The sequence below is a fragment of the Peromyscus leucopus genome, chromosome 3 (genome assembly GCF_004664715.2).
Source record: "Peromyscus leucopus breed LL Stock chromosome 3, UCI_PerLeu_2.1, whole genome shotgun sequence".
In the NCBI taxonomy this organism is placed as follows: Eukaryota; Metazoa; Chordata; class Mammalia; order Rodentia; family Cricetidae; genus Peromyscus; species Peromyscus leucopus.
In genome coordinates this window covers 122,667,275-122,689,094 of record NC_051065.1, presented here as the reverse complement: position 1 = coordinate 122,689,094, position 21,820 = coordinate 122,667,275, and the positions used below count along the sequence as shown (strand labels likewise).

At 39.5% G+C, this 21,820-nt stretch overlaps 2 protein-coding genes across 3 annotated transcripts in view; one reads left to right on the top strand and one right to left on the bottom strand.

Annotated features, from left to right (window-relative positions):
• The first annotated feature begins 4,375 nt into the window (after positions 1 to 4,375).
• The window catches only part of Crbn (cereblon), a 21,031-nt gene continuing 3,586 nt past the window's right edge, over positions 4,376 to 21,820 (top strand). The window contains exons 1-7 of one of the 2 annotated variants that reach the window (XM_028886667.2): positions 4,376 to 4,482; positions 8,928 to 9,043; positions 9,637 to 9,839; positions 10,583 to 10,732; positions 13,799 to 13,958; positions 20,395 to 20,457; positions 21,424 to 21,508. In XM_028886667.2, coding sequence (XP_028742500.1) covers positions 4,416 to 4,482; positions 8,928 to 9,043; positions 9,637 to 9,839; positions 10,583 to 10,732; positions 13,799 to 13,958; positions 20,395 to 20,457; positions 21,424 to 21,508 — 844 coding nt within the window. In that variant the 5' untranslated portion in view covers positions 4,376 to 4,415. The remainder of the gene's footprint in view (positions 4,483 to 8,927; positions 9,044 to 9,636; positions 9,840 to 10,582; positions 10,733 to 13,798; positions 13,959 to 20,394; positions 20,458 to 21,423; positions 21,509 to 21,820) is intronic. The other variant, XM_028886668.2, reaches the window with a different exon arrangement.
• Positions 19,228 to 21,820, bottom strand: part of Trnt1 (tRNA nucleotidyl transferase 1) — a 20,145-nt gene continuing 17,552 nt past the window's right edge. Inside the window, exon 9 of the mRNA XM_037203951.1 lies at positions 19,228 to 19,489. The gene's annotated coding sequence lies outside the window, so the exon portion shown is untranslated. The remainder of the gene's footprint in view (positions 19,490 to 21,820) is intronic.

The following is a 21,820-nucleotide window of genomic DNA, read 5'->3' as shown; positions in this document are numbered from 1 at the left end:
CAGGTCACCTGTATAAACAAACCAGTTACACAAGTCACATCACTAACACACAACTACTGTATTATGTATCAACAGCTTATATATTTACTGTAATATACTTTAATGGATATTTTAGAGAATAGTCCTTCTGCTTGCTTTTTTGTTCTTTTAAGTTAAATTGAATCAGCCTCAGGCAGGTCCTTCTCAAGTATTCCAGCAGAGGTTATGTGATCACAGGAGGTCACACTCCCAGTGTTACTGATAAGGACCCTCCGGAGGGACACGATACAGAAGTGGAACACCGTGATGGTAAGCCTGACCCTGTGTAGGTAGGCATCAGGTCATGTGTGTGCTTGTGTCTTAATTTTAACCAAAAGGAAATAAGCTTTAAAATATAAAAGTAAATTATAAAATTCAGATTAAAGAAGTATATGGTAATACAATGTGCTTCTGTTTTTAAATACAAGTCAGAAAGATTTTTTAATAGGTTAAAAAGATTTCAATATGCTAAAACTTTAATTCCTGAAGAAAACGTTTTTTAAAAATTCAGAGTAGTCTTGTGTGTGTGTGTGTTGTTTACAAAGTCTACAGGAGTGTACATAAGGTCTCCCGTCTTTATGTGCATTCATCACTCACTCACCAACTCACCTAGAAGAACTAAGTGCTGAAAGCTTCAGGCAGGGCAGTGGTCTTGCACTGTGTGCCAGTTTTCATATGTGGTACCATATCACCACTCTGATTACATCCACCAGTACTTACCATTGTACAATAACTGCCTATCATGTTTGGGACAGCAACACTGTATACAAGCTTTAGCTTAGGAGTGATGGACTAGACCATGTAGCCTAGATGTATAGCAGACTATATCACTCAGGTTTATATAAAATTGAAATCACTTGAAGATGTATTCTTTGAGTTTATTCCCATGGCTAAGTGAAACATAATCAACCACACATACACAGAAACCATGTGTTTAGCCCTACCCTAAGGCAAATGTTGCTGATATGAACTAATTCCACTTCTACGATGAATATTATTCTTCATCTCCAACTTAGAGCCCTAGAATTTGCTTTGGCCAATTAAATATGAGTAGAGGTTGTTATGCTTCACTTGGGAGTGAAGGCCTTTAGGTGACGGCGATTCATTTTCCAAGTCTTTTCCTTCTGCTGTGGCAGCCAGTGATTGTGATAGAAGAAAACTCCAGTAGGGGGGTGTTGCAATAGTAAAGTATCCTAATGATCCTCCAACAGGGAAAGCCCCATATCCACCTTATTTGAGCAAAAAGTAAACCTTGGTTGCATTGAACTGCTGGTATTTTGTCATTTCAGCAAAATATCAGATGACTTGGACACAGTCAACTGGTACACATCCCACCATAAAAACAGAGCCAAGGAGAAAGATGAAGAAATTATGATGTAAAAAGTGAGGGAGACAGTAGAACATTGGCTCCCTTCCTGCTCTGTGCTCACCTCTCTGCAGTGATCCTCAGCTGTGCTGGAAGTGTCACATGCCATGGGGAATATCCAGGTGAGTCGTGGAAATAATTTTGTAGAAAAGTTTAAAAAACATAAATTGCCCAACATTTTACCACTTTGCAAGATCTTCACTGCTTTGCCTTTCAAGTCAGAGATGGATGAGGTGATAGGAGGTCTCAGTAAACTGCAGCCTTAAGTATTGTCCCAAACAACACAACCTCTGTGGACCTATGTAGGCTCTGGAGGATCAGAAAATATTACAGCAGCTGTGAAAGCTGCATATAACAATTTCTTCAAACCTTGCATTATTCTACACATAACTGAAATATGAGAGTCATTAATAAAATTGTTGACACTGAAAAGGCTATGAAAGATGCACTGTCTCTGATTATATTCCTGCTTACAGAGCAGGTTCCCCTCTTTTCTTCCCTCTAGACCTGTGTAGAGCAGACAAGATCTGTATTTTTTTGTTTGTTTGTTTTTTGAGATAGGGTTTCTCTGTGTAGCTTTGCGCCTTTCCTGGATCTCACTCTGTAGACCAGGCTGGCCTTGAACTCACAAAGATCTGTCTGGCTCTGCCTCCCGAGTGCTGGGATTAAAGGCGTGCGCTACCACCTCCCAGCAAGATCTGCCTTTTATCCACCTGTAACTGGGATTTACAGTAGGAGGTGCTGAAGTACACATCTCACAGCAATAACTGCCAGACCCAGCACGTGACAGAAGCACACACACCAGCATATGATCGTGGTTTCTTAATACTCAGGGCTTTAACCCAAGAAGCATGGTTGCTTAGGTATTTTTCCAGTGATATTGAAAGATGAAGCTATGGATAAATAAGTCCATACTAAAGGGATGAAATTAAGGAAAAACAAAATGGTGAATTTGAATGGAGGAGAGATAAAAGAAGGACCCAGAAAAGACATATAAATGGGAGCTCTGGTGATGCTAGAGCATTGTGGAGAGAGGGAGAGAGACAGAGAGAGAGAGAGACAGACAGACAGACAGACACAGAGCAGCCTATGCTTGTCAAGGATTACAGTAGTTCTTTCTTGCCTAGACAGTTCTTCATTGACTCAGGGTTCAGACAGTTTGAAGGGTACTTTTGAGAGAAGCATGTCAGAGTAAAAGCTTCCTTATGTAGAAACTAAATACTAGGGTTAGGGGGCTGATTTCATTCAGTAAAGTGCTTGTTGCACAAGGACTTGAGTTCAATCTTAAGGACCTGAGTTCAATCTCAAGAATCTAGATAAAATATATATTTTTTAATCCAGGCATGGTGGTAAGCTTCACTTGTAATATCATCCAACACTGCAGAGGCAGAGAGAGTGGATCCCTGGGGCTAATTGGGCAGCCAGCCCCGCCTAATTGCTTATTCCTAGGTCAGTGAAAGACATTGCCTCAAACACAAGGTGGGTGACTCCTAAGAAATAAAACTCAAGGTTGAGCTGGGTGGTGGTGGCACATGCCCTTAATCCCAGCAATCGGGAGGCAGAGCCAGGCGGATCTCTGTGAGTTTGAGGCCGGCCTGGTCTACAGAGCGAGATCCAGGACAGGCACCAAAGCTACACAAAGAAACTCTGTCTCAAAAAAACAAAAAAACAAAAACCTGAAAAAACCCAAAGTTGATTTTTGGCCTACACACTCACTGACACACATGCTCCCCCATGCACCAAAAAGTGAATTCACACATGCACAAATAGACATAAAATAGAAACCAGACACTTGCTGTATGTAGAAAATTCTACAGATAAACAGTTTATTGAAATTCTGCAAACTCTATCTAAATTGATCCTGTGATAACAAAAATAGATATATGTGTGTACAGATATGCACATTTATGGATCACTTGGTTGAACTCTTTCTTGTCTTTAACACTCATCTGTTCCCCTTGCTCTCTGCTGCATGTGCTCTTGGGCAGTCTAGAACAATCTGGAACTGAATGGCCCTTTCACTATCTAGAATAATACCTTAACACCACTAACTCACCACAATGGCTCATGCAGTTCTTTTTAACTTGATCATAAAAGGCATGAATATTGCATACATTTTTAGAGAGGACACAGCTTGGACACTCTTTGTTCTGTTTTTGACATTGGGTAATCTGAGTCCTGAGGATATAAAAGTGGCTTGGCCAAGGCCACAGAGTGATTCAGAGACAGAAGGCAGAGTGATATGGAATTGACTGAGGCACTCTTGCAAACTGGTTTTCAGCTTGTGACTTTTCAATGAGGCAAATTTTCTGGGGGTCAGATGTCTTAAAAGCCCGGATTCATTAGTTTTCTCTGTGTGTTTCTTCCTTCCTCTCATTCTCTAACGCTTCTTCCTTCTTAATGGATCTTATACCGTTCTGGTGTTTTCCAGTTTTCTTTCTTCAGTGAAAACATGTTGGTAAAGCAATGTCAGTACTAAAACAATTCTCTTCTGGCATATTTTAATCCTTTTTACCACATATTGATCCGTTTTCTCTTAGAGAAGCCATTATGACTGGGCTAGTTTATATCCTGACAGTTTTATTTTCCAGGTGATTATCGGCCTTTGCTGTTCTTGCAAGTCTCTGCCTCATATTGATGGATGTTCATTTATGGCTATATGAGGACTACTGAAATTGTTTTTAAAAGTCAGCTGTATTCCAACTCTCCCTGGAACAGTCGATGTGTTTCCGAATATTCCTTTCCATGCTTCCGGACAGAAGGGGATGGTGTATAAGGAGGTTTGTTTGCTTAAGGTGGACCCTAAGAACTCAGCCTCGAATTCTTGGTTGGGTGTGGATAGCATTGGGTCTGTTGCTGTTCCTGCCTCGGTACGACCGACCGTTTCCAGGGCTCTCTGCTGTGTCGCCGTTCGCCTTGCTGGAGCCACCAGGGGACGCTGTGGCCCGGAAGCGTAGCGGCAGCTTGGCGCAGACCCTCCCCCGGCGCCCCGGCACCGCCCTGTCCCAGACTCCTTTGCGGGTAAACAGACATGGCCGACGAGGGAGATCACCCGGACGCTGCGCACAACATGGGCAACCACCTGCCGCTGCTGCCTGGTAACCTCCGGGACGGGCGCCTGGCCACGGGTGGAGAGCGAGGCCCGGGGCCGACCCCTCAGGCAGGATGGGGACAGCAACCTGGGTGCAGCGGCGAGTAGGGGAGCTTCTCAGGCGCCTCGACCGCTGCAACCCTGCGCTTTCCTCCCGGCCTCTGTCTCCTGGGCTGTGGGGGATGTTGGGGGCGAGGGACTTTGGTTTCCCAGAGCAGGGACCCAGTCCTGTCCATCTTTCTCCTTAGCAAGCCTCCATGGAAATGCTCTGGGACCAGGCGACGTCGGAAACCGGGTTACATTAGTAGCCGTTCCTTTTCTTGCACGTCTGTCTTTTAATACCACTGACAGCTAATATGTACTAAGCACTTAACACGTAACGCTCCACGAAGTGAATGCTTTGCATGCCTTTCCGCTTTTACTGCTACACCTGTCACCTGTTCAGAACCTTGCTTGTTGCAGGAGAGATGTGTCGACGAGTTGTTAAATGTGTGTGCAATTTAGTGACATGGAAGCACACACAGTTGCAGAGAGACAGGGCTCTGCGGCGTGCTGATCTGTCAGCACAACAGGTATCGCTTAACTACCTCTCTGTCGAGGCCATATTTGGTGGTTTTTTTTTCAGGTGCGAAAATAATATGCTTGCATATTACCACTCGAGAGTGGTATTACCAATTTCTTTGCCCTGTTCACTTTATGTCCGCATACTTTGTGACAACTTACATTGTAGTACTAAATACTAAAAGGGCATGAATTAGTGGTACATACTATTCCTAGAATGCTATAGACAACACAGACTATTGCCCGGGGCTTTGGGTTATAAACCACACAGTGTGTTAGCTTTTGTTTGTATGAAAACCATCACTACACACACCATTTTATTTTAAGGAGGTTCACAGTTGTGGTGAGTCTATTGAGGGTAATTATAATCTCAGGTGCAATTCATTTAGGGCCAGATAAACAAGTGCTGTTAGGGTTTTTGGGATTTGTGTTTGATTCATTGCAGTGCTGATTTGGATACTCTTGAGCTGTGTCTCCAACTCCTCTTGTAATTTTTCAGAGGTAGGGATTATTCTGGGGTTAGAGGATTTGAAGAACAATCTTGTAATGTAGATTTACTTAGGATACAGTTGTGGTCTAGGTGAGTTGTAAGTTGTTGAAAACTTGCATCTTCAGTCACTTGAGTTAGGAGGTTTTTTTGTGGGTTGTGAAGAAATTATTTCAGGTTTCAGGTAGTTGCCTCGGGAAAGCTGTGCTTTGGGTATAAATCTGTTCCTTGGTAGTGGTTTAGCCTGAAGGAGGGAAAACCTGGGTGCCGTGCCAGTGCATAGAAGGCACCTTTTGTCTAAGTCACGGGTTGTTTGTGAAGCTCTTTATAAAGTTTATAAAGGTAAGTCATCTTTCAATAGAAGAGATTTTAGTGACATCAGCTCCACTGTGGATGTGCCAAAGGTTTAGGGAGAGTGGCAGAGCGGAAGGAGGAAGCTGATGTTCTGTTGGCATTCCCCAAAGCTCCTGCATGAGTCATCAGTAACCCTGAAAAGTCTGTGTTTTCTCAATTTAAAATATTAGAGGGAAGAAGCTCACAGATGTTGTAGATGTAGAATAGTGGTTGTCCAAATTTTAAGTTTTTATTGCTGGAGAAACTTTGGCTTGCCCCTTGAAGCTATGTCATGTAAAAAGTGATCATCTTTAAGTGCTAAGGAAATTGTTTAACATTTTAGGTTTGAGGAGTCTATACTGGACAAATTTAAATGCTCAAAGATAAACATTTCCAAGTGGGAGGAGTGGGTTTTAATTTGTTTACGAGAATGGCTACCATATATAACAAATGCCTTTAAAGAATAAAAGTAGAAAATGTCAAGTGTAAATTTTGTATAACTGCAGCCCTTGAGCTAATAGAAGATATTCTAAGTTTGCTGTAGTAGAGAAGAGAATGGGTCTCAACAAATGTCAAGTAAAATCTAGGTTTTTAGAGTTACAGATGAAAAAAATTACTTTCAGAATGTTTTTCTCATTTTAGTTTTGTCTTTATCTTTTGATGAAACTTCCCTATTGTCAAGAAAAACATGTTCAGAAATGCTAAACATCAGCTACCTGCATACGTCTTGAAATATGTTCTTCTCTTTAACAGAGCCTTATGTCTAGGAATTCATAATAAATATAAGGTTCCAGGCATTTACTTTATTATTGTAAAATCTTTGTATTTTCTGTTAGGAACCTACTTACAGGTAGTTTGATTTAAAAACAACAACAACAACTTTCTCAATGGAAACACTGACCAATTTGTAATCAAACCTTATGCATTTAAAAGTTTTTTGGGAGGAGCATTTAAAAATATATGAACAGAGCCGGGGCGGTGGTGGCGCACGCCTTTAATCCCAGCACGCGGGAGGCAGAGTCAGGCGGATCTCTGTGAGTTCAAGGCCAGCCTGGGCTACCAAGTGAGTCCCAGGAAAGGCGCAAAGCTACACAGAGAAACCCTGTCTCCAAAAACAAAAAAATAAAAAATAAATAAAAATATATGAACAGAAATGAGATTTAGTGGGTTTTGATTCTTAGTTTAGGCCAGTGTTTCCCAACCTTCAAACTCAACATTTCAAGCTGGAGAACCCCTTGTAAGATGTACCTTAAGCAGTACAGGGTGTTTAGCAGCATGCCAGGCCAACACCTAGTTGGATTCCCAGGATTTTTCTAGTTGTAACAGTCAAAGATATCTTAATACGGTACCAAATATCATAAATGGACACAATTATGCTTGGAGTGGGAAATGAACCCATAGTTGGTAGGAAAAAAACAATTCTTATTTAATAGAGTAACACCTCTATAAAGTAGTAGTTTGTTTTGGTGTTTGGGGCTTTGATCTCTGTCCTTGGTAGCAACAATTTTTTTGCGGGGGAGGGTTTCGAGACAGGGTTTCTCTGTGTAGCTTTGTGCCTTTCCTGGAACTCACTTGGTAGCCTAGACTGACCTCAAACTCACAGAGATCTGCCTGGCTCTGCCTCCCGAGTGCTGGGATTGAAGGCGTGTGCCACCACCACCCAGCAGTAGCAAGAATTTTTAAAGTAGATCAGCTTACTTTTTATAATTTCAAAAAAATATGTGCAGATACAGTTCTTCTTTTTTTTTTTTTTCTTTTGGTTTTTCGAGACAGAGTTTCTCTGTGTAGCTTTGCTGGATCGCGCTCTGTAGACCAGGCTAGCCTCGAACTCACAAAGATCCACCTGCCTCTGCCTCCCGAGTGCTGGGATTAAAGGCGTGCGCCACCACCGCCCGGCGATACAGTTCTTAAATCTCCTTTAAAATTGTTTTTCTTCGTGCCGTTATTTTTAAATTTAAAATGACGAAGCAATGTTTGTATGAAAATAATTGCAAACATTTAATTTTTAAATATATGGTGATGACCGCTGGGAGAGTAGTCAGTGCCCTCTGCCAGGTTTTAATGGAATCTTTTTCCACTTTAACAGATCTTTCTTGCCTACTTATTTTTTCCTTGCTTTCTTTTTCACAGAGGAACTCTTTACAGCTAAAGTTTGAAAGCTCCTCAGATTATTGTGTCAAGTCTTCATTTTTTTTCTTCAGATGAGGAAGCTAAGCTTTAATCAGTTGGAATTTATTATGTAAGGGGTCAGAATTAGTTTTGATAGAGAAGAGAAAAATCATCCATATAAGAGATTTGCACATAGTTTACCTGTTTCCCTTATAAAGCTGTACCGGTTGCTCTGCTTTCTAAAAGTACAGTGTGAATGGAGGGAAAAGGAAATGTTACAGTGAAGGAGCCTGATGGCTGATTCCCCAGCCAGATGATCAAGGGGAATATCAGCCCCTAGTTCAGGTGGACCATATGTACCCTTGATGTGAGGTGAGGAAACACCACAGTCCTCAGCTGAATCCCGAGAATTACATCAAGTGGACCCTTATTGAGGGATGCTTTGTAAAGCACCAGATAAGTACTCTGAATGATCAGGGCCTCCCCAGCCAGGTAAACAGAAAATTGGCCTGCCAGAGGCTGGAAAAGAGCCTGATACCTAAATATAATGTGGATCCTGGAGGGGAGTCTATAACAGAATAATGGAGATGAGCTAAAACCTAAGGAAATCCAAATCAGGAATTTAGTTAATAGTAATGTGCCAGTATTGATGACTTAGTTGTGACAAGAATACTGAATGAATGTATGATGCTAACTGGAGGAAGAGAAAGCCTTGGCATACTAGAATTCTATTTTTCCAACATTCCTGTAAATCTTAAAGTGTTCTAAATTAGTTGATTGTGAAGAACAGGGAAGAAAGGAGGAAAGCACTCTCATGGCAGAAAGAGCATAGGCCGGGCTCCCCGCTGCCTCTGCACAGCTTTCTTTATAAGGAGGTCTGTCCTCAGGGCAGGCTATGTGAAAGGGAACAGAGTTGGCTGTTTTTTGCATCTCATTGTTTTTCTCCTGTTATTCTACTTCAGCAGAGAGTGAAGATGAGGAAGATGACATTGAAATGGAAGTAGAAGACCAGGATAGTAAAGAAGCCAGGAAACCGAACATCATCAACTTTGACACCAGTCTGCCAACGTCACATACAGTATGTAATTTAGTCACGGAGCTAATGCAGCAGATGGACCTTTAACTGTACTTGGAATTTCCTAAATGCAAGTGACTGAAGGATCCTGCATATTAGCTGACCTGTTGTTTCCCAGTGCATGTAATTCTACAAATTGAAATAATGTAATAATATATTCTCCTGTAATTCTTGACTATTTTCTAATATGCAAACAGACGTTAACTTTTAAACTTATCCTGGGTGTGCCTCTTTGAGGAATTGTCTTCTTCTGAAGGAGTCTACTAGTAACTGAGTCATTAAGAGTGTATTACTGCTGGGATGTGGGGTGGAATTCTACATACCAACATTCTGTCATATGAGTTGTCATATTTGGACACAGAGGGGTTTTTGGTTAAAATAAGATATTTTGAGCTACAAAATGCTAATGAGATATTCTTCATAAAAATTTGGGGTTCTAGTAGGAAATACTAGATCAAAAGTTAGAGTTTGATGGAAGTGTCTTCTATAACCAAGCTTATATAAATAAATGCGTGCTCTGTAGTTGACTCTACTATTCTTTAATCTCTTAAGGTGTACTGAGTGTCTGTCTTGACTCCCTGTGTGTTCTTGAATAGTACCTAGGAGCTGATATGGAAGAGTTTCATGGTAGGACTTTGCATGATGATGACAGCTGTCAAGTAATTCCAGTCCTTCCTCAAGTGATGATGATCCTAATTCCTGGGCAGACGTTACCACTGCAGCTTTCTCACCCGCAAGAAGTCAGCATGGTGCGGAATTTAATTCAGAAAGATAGAACCTTTGCGGTTCTCGCCTACAGGTAAGAGGATGTAAATGTGCTCCCCATGCTGCCTTCTGTTGACACAGCCAAGGTCAGTGTAGCAGCCAAAGCCACCTGGAATTCTGCAGAAGATGTTGGATAAGAGTGTGAAGCAAGCAGTCTTGTCAGTATCTAATATTATTTTCATTACTTTGTAAGTCAGACATTTACTTTTACAATTTAGCTGTGTCTGGCTCTTGAAAAACTTCCATGCATTTAATGGAAAACTTGCCTGGAGTCTGAATTCAGAACTGTTTTTATTCAAAGACAGCTGGGCTTTTATATTTCATACAGAGGTTACTTTTCCCTTTCAAAACTCACAAGTTATGCCAACACAACAGCGGGAAACTGAAGCTGTCCTTCAAGCAGCCTTTGGCAAATGAAGGCAACATGTGGTGGAGACAGGAAATGGAAACAGGAAGCCTCCCCATCACCCCCAAATCCCCCCCACATATATATGCATAGTGCTGCTAATTAGCAGTGACCATCATTGTCTAACAAAGTGAAAGAATGTTTACTTTGTGAAATACAATTTAAAACTCTTTAGCCGGAGGTTATTTCAGTGACTCTAACCCCCCCCCCCCCCTTATTTAAACTGCTGCTTGCTTTCTGGAGCCTTGTGTGCTAGCTTTACCTTGAGGGGGACTGCTGTAAATTGTTCTCCCCTCTGTATTGCTTTTGCTGCTTTTGTGTATTTAAAAGCTAAAGCTGAAAACTCTTCCTGTAAATTTTTGTCTTGGAAGTAATATGCAAGAAAGGGAAGCCCAGTTCGGAACAACAGCAGAGATCTATGCTTATCGAGAAGAGCAGGAGTTTGGAATTGAAGTAGTGAAAGTGAAAGCAATTGGACGGCAGAGGTTCAAGGTCCTTGAACTTAGAACACAGTCAGATGGGTAAGAAACTTCCAACATCCTAGAGAGACTTTGTGGCAATGTACTATTTACTTGATGTTTTATAGCTTCATTGTTCTCTTTGCCGTCTAAGGGGAAAGTCCAGAGTTCCCAACCTTGATGGTTAACAGAGTCACTGTCAAGTGTAAAACTGGAGCGACCTCAGTTTCAGCTTCATCGCCCAGCCCGGAATGTGACTTAATGTGGAGTGGGGCTTTGGCAGTGTTTATAAATTATGTCTGGGTGACTGTAACATCCCTGCAGGTTTGAAGACAATACTGTAAGCACCAAAGAAGCACCTGTTGAGGCGTTGCTTCTTTGGGATTGAAGAGCTCTCTGCAGCATGAGAGAATAGAGGGCAGAAGCTGTGCTCAGTATGCTCACCAGGACAGGTGTGCAAGTGGCAGCATTGCTCTGCTGTTTGAAAGCTACACTGAGGAAGGACATCTGCCATGTGCTACACCCGAGCTGTGCCAGCCACCGAGTTTGGGACTGTGTGCAGTGTGCGTTTTCTATCATCCCAAGATGTCTTTTATATGAGGAGTGAAGAAATGCTTCTGTCTCTGCACTCTGTGAAGTTTAGAAGTTTCCTGAGGATCCTGGCGTAGTTCACATAGTTAGGTTTTCATATGATCAGAAAATACTGTTAATTTTCCTATTAAGTTCTGCTAATTTAGCCCATCCTCCTAAAAAGGAAATGAAGTAGAAGCAAGCATTTCTTTTATCTGGTGTCATGTCTTGTTTCTGGCACACAGGAAGCACATGTAGTATCTTAGGGGACAGCCTCTGGGCTCTGCCTGTTTGTAGGGAATCTGGTCTGTGGTCAGAATTGAAAATTCTGTCATGCCGCTTTTATTTCATATGGCATCTGAGCACAGGAAGGTTTGAAGATTTTAGGTACCAACAAGAATGTAAGCTGCATGAGAGCAAGATTTGTTGTCTGTTATGTCCATATTGTAAGCAGCTGTAAATATTAATTTACAAAAGTGTGTATGAGTCAGAATGCATTTTGGGACAAGAAATCATGTGGATATTGGGTGGGATATCCAGAATAGAGGGGCCTACTTTTCTCCTAGACCTTCCCTAGAACATGTCATTGTACAGACTCCAAACCTTTATAGGGTTGTATGCCTGAGGTCCTCAGTAGACAAGTTGTTGGAGAAGTGACTGAAAATGTTGTGGTCTACATTAGGACAGTGAGAAGTGAATAAGTACAAAGTGATCTGGGGGTCTGTTGTGGTAATTAGCTGGTGGTTTTGTTACTGTGGATTTTGCTGACACTAATAGTTTTTAATTTACTTCCTGTATACATCTTGTTACAGTTTGATTATCTTTGAATATTATTTCCTAGAAGTGACAAAAGAAATTGAGTTGGGAGAAAGTCTGTATGTGACTTTAATAATTAATTGTGTAGAACTCTAAAAGACAAGCTGGACGTAGTCACTGTCAGAAAGTAGGCAAGAAACATGGTTGCAATGTAGTGAAGATCACCATCACACTGACAGAGGTGGACTGGCCTTGGAGAGAATTCTCTCTAGTAGTCTGTAGACCTACTATATATTAAGGTCTCTCAAAAAGACGTGTCTCAGTTTGAAAGCCCACTGTGGAATAAGATTTCTTTGCCTCCACTCCCACACTGGTCCTGAAACTACCGTCACTTCAAATGGGCAAGTGAAAGAAACCATGAAGGTGGTCCAGGGCAGTCTCTTCTTTTTGCAAATGATTGATAAGCTAAGTCCCAGGGAGATCACTTACCCTATGCAAGTAAATACAGATGACTTCATCCACATTCTGACTTCCTAACTAGCTGTCAGCCATTATACCAGGATTATTCCTTAGCATATTGGGAACTTAATTCTAGGAAAGCTATAGTTTAAGATTCATCTTTTTGTTTTTGTTTTTAACCAAATGACACTGCATATGTGAAGTACATAGTTAGCTTCTAACCTTTCCTGTTAAAGTGTTTTTCAAATACATAGACTTAAAAAAAAAAAAAAAAAACCACACACATAGAAGGGTGTATACGACTTGGTTTAAGACTCGTCATAAATCTGTTTCTTAGAAGTGTACAAAAAAAGAGAAATTAACATCCTGTTGGAATTCTGAGACTTCTTATCTGTCATATTTGGGATAAGTAATTTTTAGTCAAAAAAGTTTGAAATATATGTATTACAAACATTTTAGCTGAAAATTCTAATAGTGTAACATTTTGATTTTTGGAGAGACAAAGTTGTTTACTTTGAACTGGGTTTGCAGATCCATTTGGATGTAGATGCTCCTGGATTTTCTTTATATGATATCTATCTAAACATGTGGGTCACTTTAACAGGCATTACAATATAAGTGCAAAATCTTAAATTTTGTAGTTTTTCCCCTTAATTTCTTGTGTAGCCTGTTATAAAATCATGTTGTTATAATCATAAAGTAACTCTCATAAACACGTAGGGGAGAACCAACACACACATATACATACACACACCCCAGGCGTGTTGAACAGGGACCGTGAAGGCTCACTTCCTCCCAGTTCTGAAAGTTGGTACTGCAGACAAAGGCCTAGCATGGTCTAGAGGACATTGGTTCCACAGTGTCTTTGGTACAATAAATTTTTGTCTGGAAACAGGGAGAGAGAGAGAGAGAGAGAGTTTTCCTTTCTTTGTTTTTGCTACCTGGCTATTAATGACAGAGAAAGAGTGTGTGAGGCTCACAGCCTAGAGATTTAGGGATGGAGAGTTGTATTATCTAAGAAGATCAAAGAATTAGATGTGTCAAGATAATCTGTAGGCTGTATGCTGAGTTTTTAAAATAAATTGTGCTTCATTTGTGCCTGCATATTTATCTGAAATGTATAATCTCTTGAGTCTACAAGTGAGACTGAAATCTAAATTATGTCTTATATTAAGATTTATTAAACAATTGTTTTGAGAATTTCTTATATACACATATAGCATTTGGTCTATTTGTTTAAAGTGGGGAACTTGGGAAAATCTTAGTATTTAAAATTATCCTATATCGAGAAACTCACTCAGTGTATCTTAAAATGAACAACATGCTTGATTCTCTTTATTTTAGAATCCAGCAAGCTAAAGTGCAGATTTTGCCAGAGTGTGTGTTGCCATCAACCATGTCTGCAGTTCAGTTAGAATCACTCAATAAGTGCCAGATATTCCCTTCAAAACCTATCTCTTGGGAAGACCAGTATTCATGTAAATGGTGGCAGAAATACCAGAAGGTGAGACACTAATTTCTTATACATCTTCTAGACTGAAGATAGGTTGCTTTTAAAAAGAGTAACAACTGTCATGACATTGTTTAGACACTGTAGTTTGCTTGATCATAGATGGATTTAAAAATAATTCACAAGCAGTTGTTTACGAAAGATAACTTGTAGTAGTGGTGAAATGTCACACAATTGTAAGACACTGTTGATACTATGCTTATCGTGTATGTATTAACGGCCTGTGGGCTCTTGATTCCATAGGAACTGTAGAAAACTCTAATCACATATTTGGCTTTTGAGTTAAATGCAGCCCTGAAGAAGGGACAGGATTGTTTGGGCTGCCATTCAGTGGCAGCAGAAAAGAATGCTGTCCTTAGACCTTTCAGAGGAAAGCTTTGTCCGTTGTTTTGCGGCATGCTGCTGATCACAACAGAAATTGACTTGAGAGGGTAAGGTATTGCTTGTTTGGTGCTGGCAATGTAGTTCAGTGGTTGAGGTCTTGCCTACCATGTTCAAGGCCCTGCATTTGATTCCCAGCACGGAAGAAAGTCAAGGGTGCTTGCTTGTTTTTGCATTACAACTTAGGTATTCCTTTGGCTAAATAGTTCACCTCTTAGGATAAAAGTGAAAACTGTCCTGCTTCATTGGTTAGATATGTACCTCACTGTAGGTGTATGTGTAAATACCTTTAGGTATAAAACATGCTTTCTAAATTGATGATTTCCCCATAACTGAGAAATGTACTAGTTTCTAAGTTTAGAATAAATTGGTTTTTTGGTACTTTCTAAAAATACAAGATTATTTCCATTGTAAACATAAAAGTTCTGTGAATCTTCCCTTACTCTTAAGTTAGGATAGGGAAGGCTTACATTTTGTTGTAGATAGCATACCATCCCAAAGTGATGTGAACTAGTATATAATTCTCGTGACAGGCTCTCTCTCCTTTTCACTGCTCTATCACATTTAGTGCTCTTCAGTTTCTAGAGAACTTGAGGCAGAGTGGGTGCTTGATGGTCTCATAACTGTTAAGGTATACAGTTTTACCCAATTCTGTTAACATTGATGCACAGTACAGTATGCTTTAGTTTTTCTAAGAATGCTCTACAGAGTATAGTTAGATTGCTTAAACACTTACTAAAAGAACCTTGAAAGTAATGTTATGGAAACTTTGACATTGTTGTTGCAGGCAGCTTTGGTCTATCTGTACAGTACTTCCTTTTCCAAACTGGGTATAGAGATTTTCAATATATCTACCCTTATTTATTTGTCAATACAACAGTGGGGAATTAATGTTCATGATGATTTTAAGCATAATTCTTAGAATAAGCATGTCAAAAGGTAGTTCTATCAAGGAGTGTTGTTTTGTATTTAATCAAGCAATTTAGTACTGTCACATGTCTGCTAAAGAAGTGATTATGTGGCAGATTAATCCTCTCAAGATGCTTGCTTCCTACATGTCATGTCAATATTTAGCTGTTCATTTCAGTGACTGCTATCTTTTCAGCAGGGCTTATATTGAGATTTTTAATTCAGACTGGGACGGTAATGGGAAGTCTTAACTATCTAAAGTTTCTAAATTTACTCCTCTTTGAAAATTAGTAAGTATAGGATGGGACTGTAGTTCATAACTGACATATTGGCCCTGTATAACAAATCCTGTCCTGGCGATAGGACCTTGAAATTCTAAACCTAAACTTCAGTTAAGTAAATAACACAGCTCGTGAAGTTTAACCTTTATATTACTTATTGGTTAAATTCTTCATATTCTATGACAACAGTGCCTCGGTATGTTTACATTGAATTTAAAAATTTTTAGGTATTGTCACTGGCTCAATGGGCAAGGAAGCTTGCCTGGGGACGTGTGGCCTGGATTCCTGAGTCTTCTCTGTCATCCTAGGTTTGTACTCAGGAGCCCTCACTGTGGGAAGAGTTGCCGAGGCCTTAACAGAAGGAACTAGGGAATGAGGAAGGCACATGAGGTTTTAAGAATTTTTTTTAAAAAGCCTTCAGCCTTTTTATTTCTCAGATTGTTTCAACAGTTTCCTTGTTTAAGCTTAGAATGTCTTAGGTTCTGAAATTTGGAATCTTGTTCACTAGGTTGAAAGAAAAATTGTTGCTAGCAAATGTATGTTGTTCCCAGGTGACTAGTAAACTCTGTTGTATCTCTTAGACCCATTCTGGGCCCAACAGAATATAGGCTCTAAAACAGGGAAGTGCTGCAGGGATGGTTGGTTGGCCAGGACTTCCTGTTGAGACTGCATACTGAACTTGGAGGTGGACATTCTGTTACTTTCAAAAGTGGACCGTGTATTGCTTGTGTTTAGACAGACCTGAGGTCAGTTCAGTCCTCTTCATAGAATTTATTCACACTCACTTGTACAGCCCACCACAAAGTAAGGCCATACTAGATACATCCTTCTTCCATGGCTGAGTAGTAATTAAGGTGGCAGAGTTGGGAGATTGCTAGTGTGATTTAAAGGTGGTTATCACACTTCTAATAGGAAAGATAAAGGATCCAGGAGAATATGGTCTTCCTGGGATACAGTTAGTTATCTTTGAAAGTATATAAACTGCCCAGATCATAAAGTAGTAGTGAAGCTTCCTTAAGTGTTCTATGTAGCTTCCCATTCTGACAAAGTAGCAGTAGGGAAGGCCCAACAGACATATGCCTACTCAGCATGTTGGATGTTGAGAAGGAAAATGTTAGCCAAGTTAATTGGGAAACACTTTAAACTCATTCCATGAGAGATCTTGATTTCCTGAGATTCAGGCTTTGACACTGGTGTTTACATTTTTTTTTAAATCATGGCCGCTTTCTAAACTCACTAGAATGATTGGAAGAGACTGTCCAAATGGCAAACTTTTTCATCCCTCTTGAAATGCAGTCCCTTGTCCAAGTTCTCAGCCTGTCCGTATGTAAAGCTTGCTATGTTAATTAGAAGAGTTGACTGAAATATAAAGTAAGCAATGTGGAAATTAGAAATCTGTAGTGTTTGATGCTCATCCTTCCAGCCTGTGCTAGATAAGCAAGATGTGGTTGTTCTATTCATCATGGAGAGTAGGGCAAAAATGAGAACAAACTTACAAAGGCATGGCCTTCATGCTCTTCACAGGCTGTTTTTTTAATGCTCTAAAGTTTATAAAGATACAGATACTCATTCTTGTATATGCAGAAGCTACAAGAAAGGTCACTACTGTTGACCTCATTACTAACCACGTCTTACAGGAGATTCCATTGTATCTTTTGATAGACACAGCATCATTCCTTTTTAAAGCTGCAGCAGGCTGCTGTATGGTTTACATTGTAATTTACACAGCTAGTCCTCTGACACCTGCACTAAATGTACAGATTCCCTTTACAGAGGGACCTACATATGTATGCTCAATCTTGATAGTAAGGTGAAATGCCAGTAAGGGCTTGAAGTTTTATTTTTACAGCCCCTTATAAAGGAGTTACATACCTGCTGGTATTCATTGTTGTCATGGTTTCACAGTATACAACCATGTTTATTGATCTGCTAAGTGTGCCTTGTGGATTTAATTTTAACTTGCATAATTACTTACAGCATTTTACTTACAGGACTTGTGTATTTCTTTGTCTATGAAGTTTCTACCTATATTTTTCCTACTGGGTCACTGGCTTCTAAGAACTCTTGACCTTTATCATCTTTGTAATCACAAGCATGTCCCTGTTTGTCATCTGCTAGTGCTGGTTGTGGTGTGCTGTTTTACGAGGGGGGGAGGGGGGAATGGGCATCTTAGTTGTATTTTAGTACACTGCCTTCGTGTTCTAAATTTTAGTGAATAACTTCCTAAGGAAGAGCATGCACAGTTTTTCTCTTGATAATGGATTTCATATAAACATGAGTCCATGTGCAGTTTATCCTGGTATTAATGGCACTGTTTCCAGGTGGCTTGTCTTTGTCCCATTTAGTTTCTCAGAGTTTGCTTTTGCTCACAGTGACTTTGACTTGAGGGGCCACCTCAGACCAGGTTAGTTTATCTGTTACTTCTTCTATTTTTGTGTCAGGCTCTATATACTGGACTGCTGTAGCAATTCTCAAGTTCCTAAGTACTGTGAGTACAAATAGGGCCTCTGGCTTTCTCACTGCTCCTTTTTACTGAAACTTTCTCAGATACGTTTCTAGGATAGGTGTAGTCAGGTATTAGCACAGAGAGACTTGTGATTTTTTTTCCCTTGCACACATACTATGCATATATATTTGTGTATCTACCACTAGTTTATAAGCCACTAGAATAGTTAAGATCCTACCAGCTTTCATTACCAAGAGATATTTGGGAAATTAAAGACAAACAAAAACTGTCAACTTCCAGCTTATTTAACTAAATTTTCTCATTTACTTTGCTCACTGTAACAGATCAAACAAAAAATATCTCTGGGCCCCATGTAAAAGATAAAAGAGGTCAGTGGGATAATTTCTTTTAGCTTCCCCCCACCCCTCCATTATTCTGTTTCATTGGCCTTTCACGGTTTTTAAAAATTCTTGCAGTTTCATTTTAAGGGCCTTTATGTGTGCTATCACTAGTAAACTGTTCCCTGAATGACTGTAGCCTCTGTGAAGAATTAGTCCTTAGTCCCTTTAATTTCCTAAACTTTCTGGCTATTGAAGTAAACCCTTTTACAGAGTAAGCCTTGGAGCAGCTCTCTGAACTGCTGATTGTTATCAGCAGCCCCCACACAGAGGGTAGAAGCCACTCAGTGCTGAAAGTCAAGAGGGACTTGGGAATTGGAGTGTTGAGTTTGGGCAGTTGCTCTGTAAAAACCAACAGTTCTGCTCCTTCTGTTGTGTGCTTACTGTTAAAAGCACTTTAAACACATCTGTTTGTGCCTGGAACTTTTAGAGTAAGAATAATAATTGGATTAAAGATTTTTAGAAGTCTTTTTCTTCCAAGGGAATTGAGACACTAGTTTGCTTATAGGTTGGGGCCATGCAAAGGATGGCATCATTCAGTGCATTCCTGTCACTGTGTTAACATGTCACTTAGCTTCTGTTTTATTATGTAAATAAATGATTTGGGCTTCTCTTGATGTGTGGCAAAATTACACTTTTGCCCTACACTTTATAATGCCTTCATGCTCCAGAAGTGCTTATCTTAATGTGAAAAAATGTTTAACTTCTTAGCCAGACATGTGTCAGCAACCCAAACTGAAACTTTCCTTGGATTCTTATAATTTTGTAACTTAAAGAATTTCTAATTTTAAGAAGTAGATTTCTTCCCCAAAAGTATAAACCTTGTGTGCTGTGATTTCACTTTTTTGTTGTTAGCCATCTATTACATCTCTTAATACATAAAAGTGATCAGCACATTGAACAAATGGTTAGGGTAAGACCCTTCTGTGCATATCCTAGCTACTTCCCACTACCAAATCTGTGACCCTTTGCCTGGTTTCACCTACCTTTAAAATGGAGATACTTCTAGGGGTCATGTGGTATTCTAATAGTTCTTGCTATAGTATTGTTTCCATGGCGACTTGTAGATAATCAATCATCTATTGTTGTTGGTAGCACATCTTTAAAAATCTGTAATTGAACCATGACAGTAACCCTTAGTATAAGGTATATGGTCTTAGATGTAAAGGATAACTTACTGGAGAGGACTTACATCTTTTGCTCTGGCCTATTTGGCTGGACTCCTGAGCTAACCCTGAATAGGAAACTGTTTTTAGGTAGTCTGAAATAGGACGTTTATGCCAGGCTATATTTTTTTTTTTCTATCAAGTATCCACTAGTTTGAGGTGTAGTTCATGGTACTTCAGAAAGTCTATCTTTACCATGTATTAATTCCTAATATTGGCAAACAAGAATCATGTCCCCTTGAAATACACCTCTAAACCCTCTAATGGAAGAATTTTCCTTTGACATGATTACTGAAGAATACTTTATATATTTAATATGTATTATATATAGTCTATAGCAATATTCAGACAGTGATATCCTAGGTCTTATCATTCATTTCCTGGCACTGATCTACCCAGAACAATGAACAGTTCTGCATAACCCGTCTGTGGTAAGTGCCTCATATTGGTATCACACATTTTATTCTTTTATACTTGTTATAGCCCAGTTTGTGTAATACAAAGGTACTTACCATTTCATTTTCATTGCCTACCAATCTCAGTACAGCAATATGCCATGTGAGCTTGTAGTCTAGAAGCAATAGGCTGTGCATTGTAGCTTAGGTGTATAATTAGACCACCCTGGTCTGTGTTGAGTGCTGTTTGTGATCAGCATTTCTCAGAGTGCATTTGTCATTAAGGTGTTGAAAGTGTTTGCCATCTTTAAGAATGCCATTTCAGATAATCTATTGGTAATAATCTTTTTAAAATTAGAAAATGTTTTTGTAGGATTAATCATTTTTAGATGCTACTATTTGTAGTATTCAAATCTTTTCCTTGAATTTTCACAAGTGACACTTTTTGTTTCAGAGAAAGTTTCACTGTGCAAATCTTACTTCCTGGCCTCGGTGGCTGTATTCATTATATGATGCTGTAAGTAACATGCCAGAAACTTATCTTTTATTAGAATTTTTATAGTCCTGACTTATATTTAGCAAAATAGGCTGACACATTTTGGTTACTGAAATTATGAAGGGTCATGTAAAAGTCACACTATAGCTAAGAATTCTAACATCACAATATTGTTTTCCAAACAAGTACATTTATATGTATCTCTGCATCACTAGCATTAAGTGGTACATCTACACAGGCTTGTGCTATCAGTTAAAAGTATATGCACTGTCACTGCTAACAAAATCACAAAAGACAGAATACTAGGATAACTTAAAGAATCTTGATTTGGAATACAATGACTGTCTTCAAAACCCAGTTTCTATCAGTTACTCTGTGGCTTGAGGCAGATGGGTATAATAGTAGCTATTGCACATAGTAAACATTAAATAAATACTAGTTGTATTTCTTAGTGAATTCCTGCCCAGAAATCTAAAGAACTGGAAAAATAAAACAAGTAATTTGAGCATGTATGATGTATGTACGACTAAAAGAAAAACGCAGTTGACCTCTTGTCCTTCAGCAGCTCATGAGCCTTACAAGGCACAGATGCATTCTGTAAAAATGTGTTAATGCCTGGAAAAAGACAGACAGAAGTTTTTCTGTAGAAACTAGTTGCTAAGTGAGGTGTGTAGACAGTAAATGCAGAGGTACACCACCATTTGCGATGAGCCGAAAAGGGCTTGAGAAAAGTCAGAAGAGAGGCCAGTTCAAGCAGCGGCCTACAAGAGTATCCTAAGCATCCAGAGGCATTTAGAATCACATACTTCTTGGGATAGATATCCTAAGAGTGAGAAGCCTGGGAAGTTGACCTACTTGCTAGTCAAAGGAGTTAAGAGTCAACCAGTTCTGCCTTTAACAGACATTGTACCTGGTCTCAGATTTAGTACCAATGTATGATTTTTAAAGGGACTGAACCTTATTGTGACTACTTTTATTTTAAACTAGGAAACATTAATGGATAGAATTAAGAAACAGCTACGTGAATGGGATGAAAATCTCAAAGATGATTCTCTTCCTGCAAATCCAATAGGTATGGCAAATAGAGCAAGCTGTGGCATGTTGTTGGGGGGGGGGCTTCAACATTAATCAGTTTAAACTAACCTTTGAATTCTGAAAAGGCATTTGTATCTCTTTTACTTTGAATTTTTTTTCAAGAAATTGGTATTTTAAGCAACAGAGTCTTCATATTTTGTTAATTTCTAATAACTAAATTTGAACTGCAGAAGTGGTTGAATTGCATTTGACACTTCCTGTTCTTTATAGAGCCTTTACAAGTGAATCTGGCCCCAGAACTTAGCTTTATATGTCATCTCTATATTTGTAAGTCAACTTCATTCAAGTA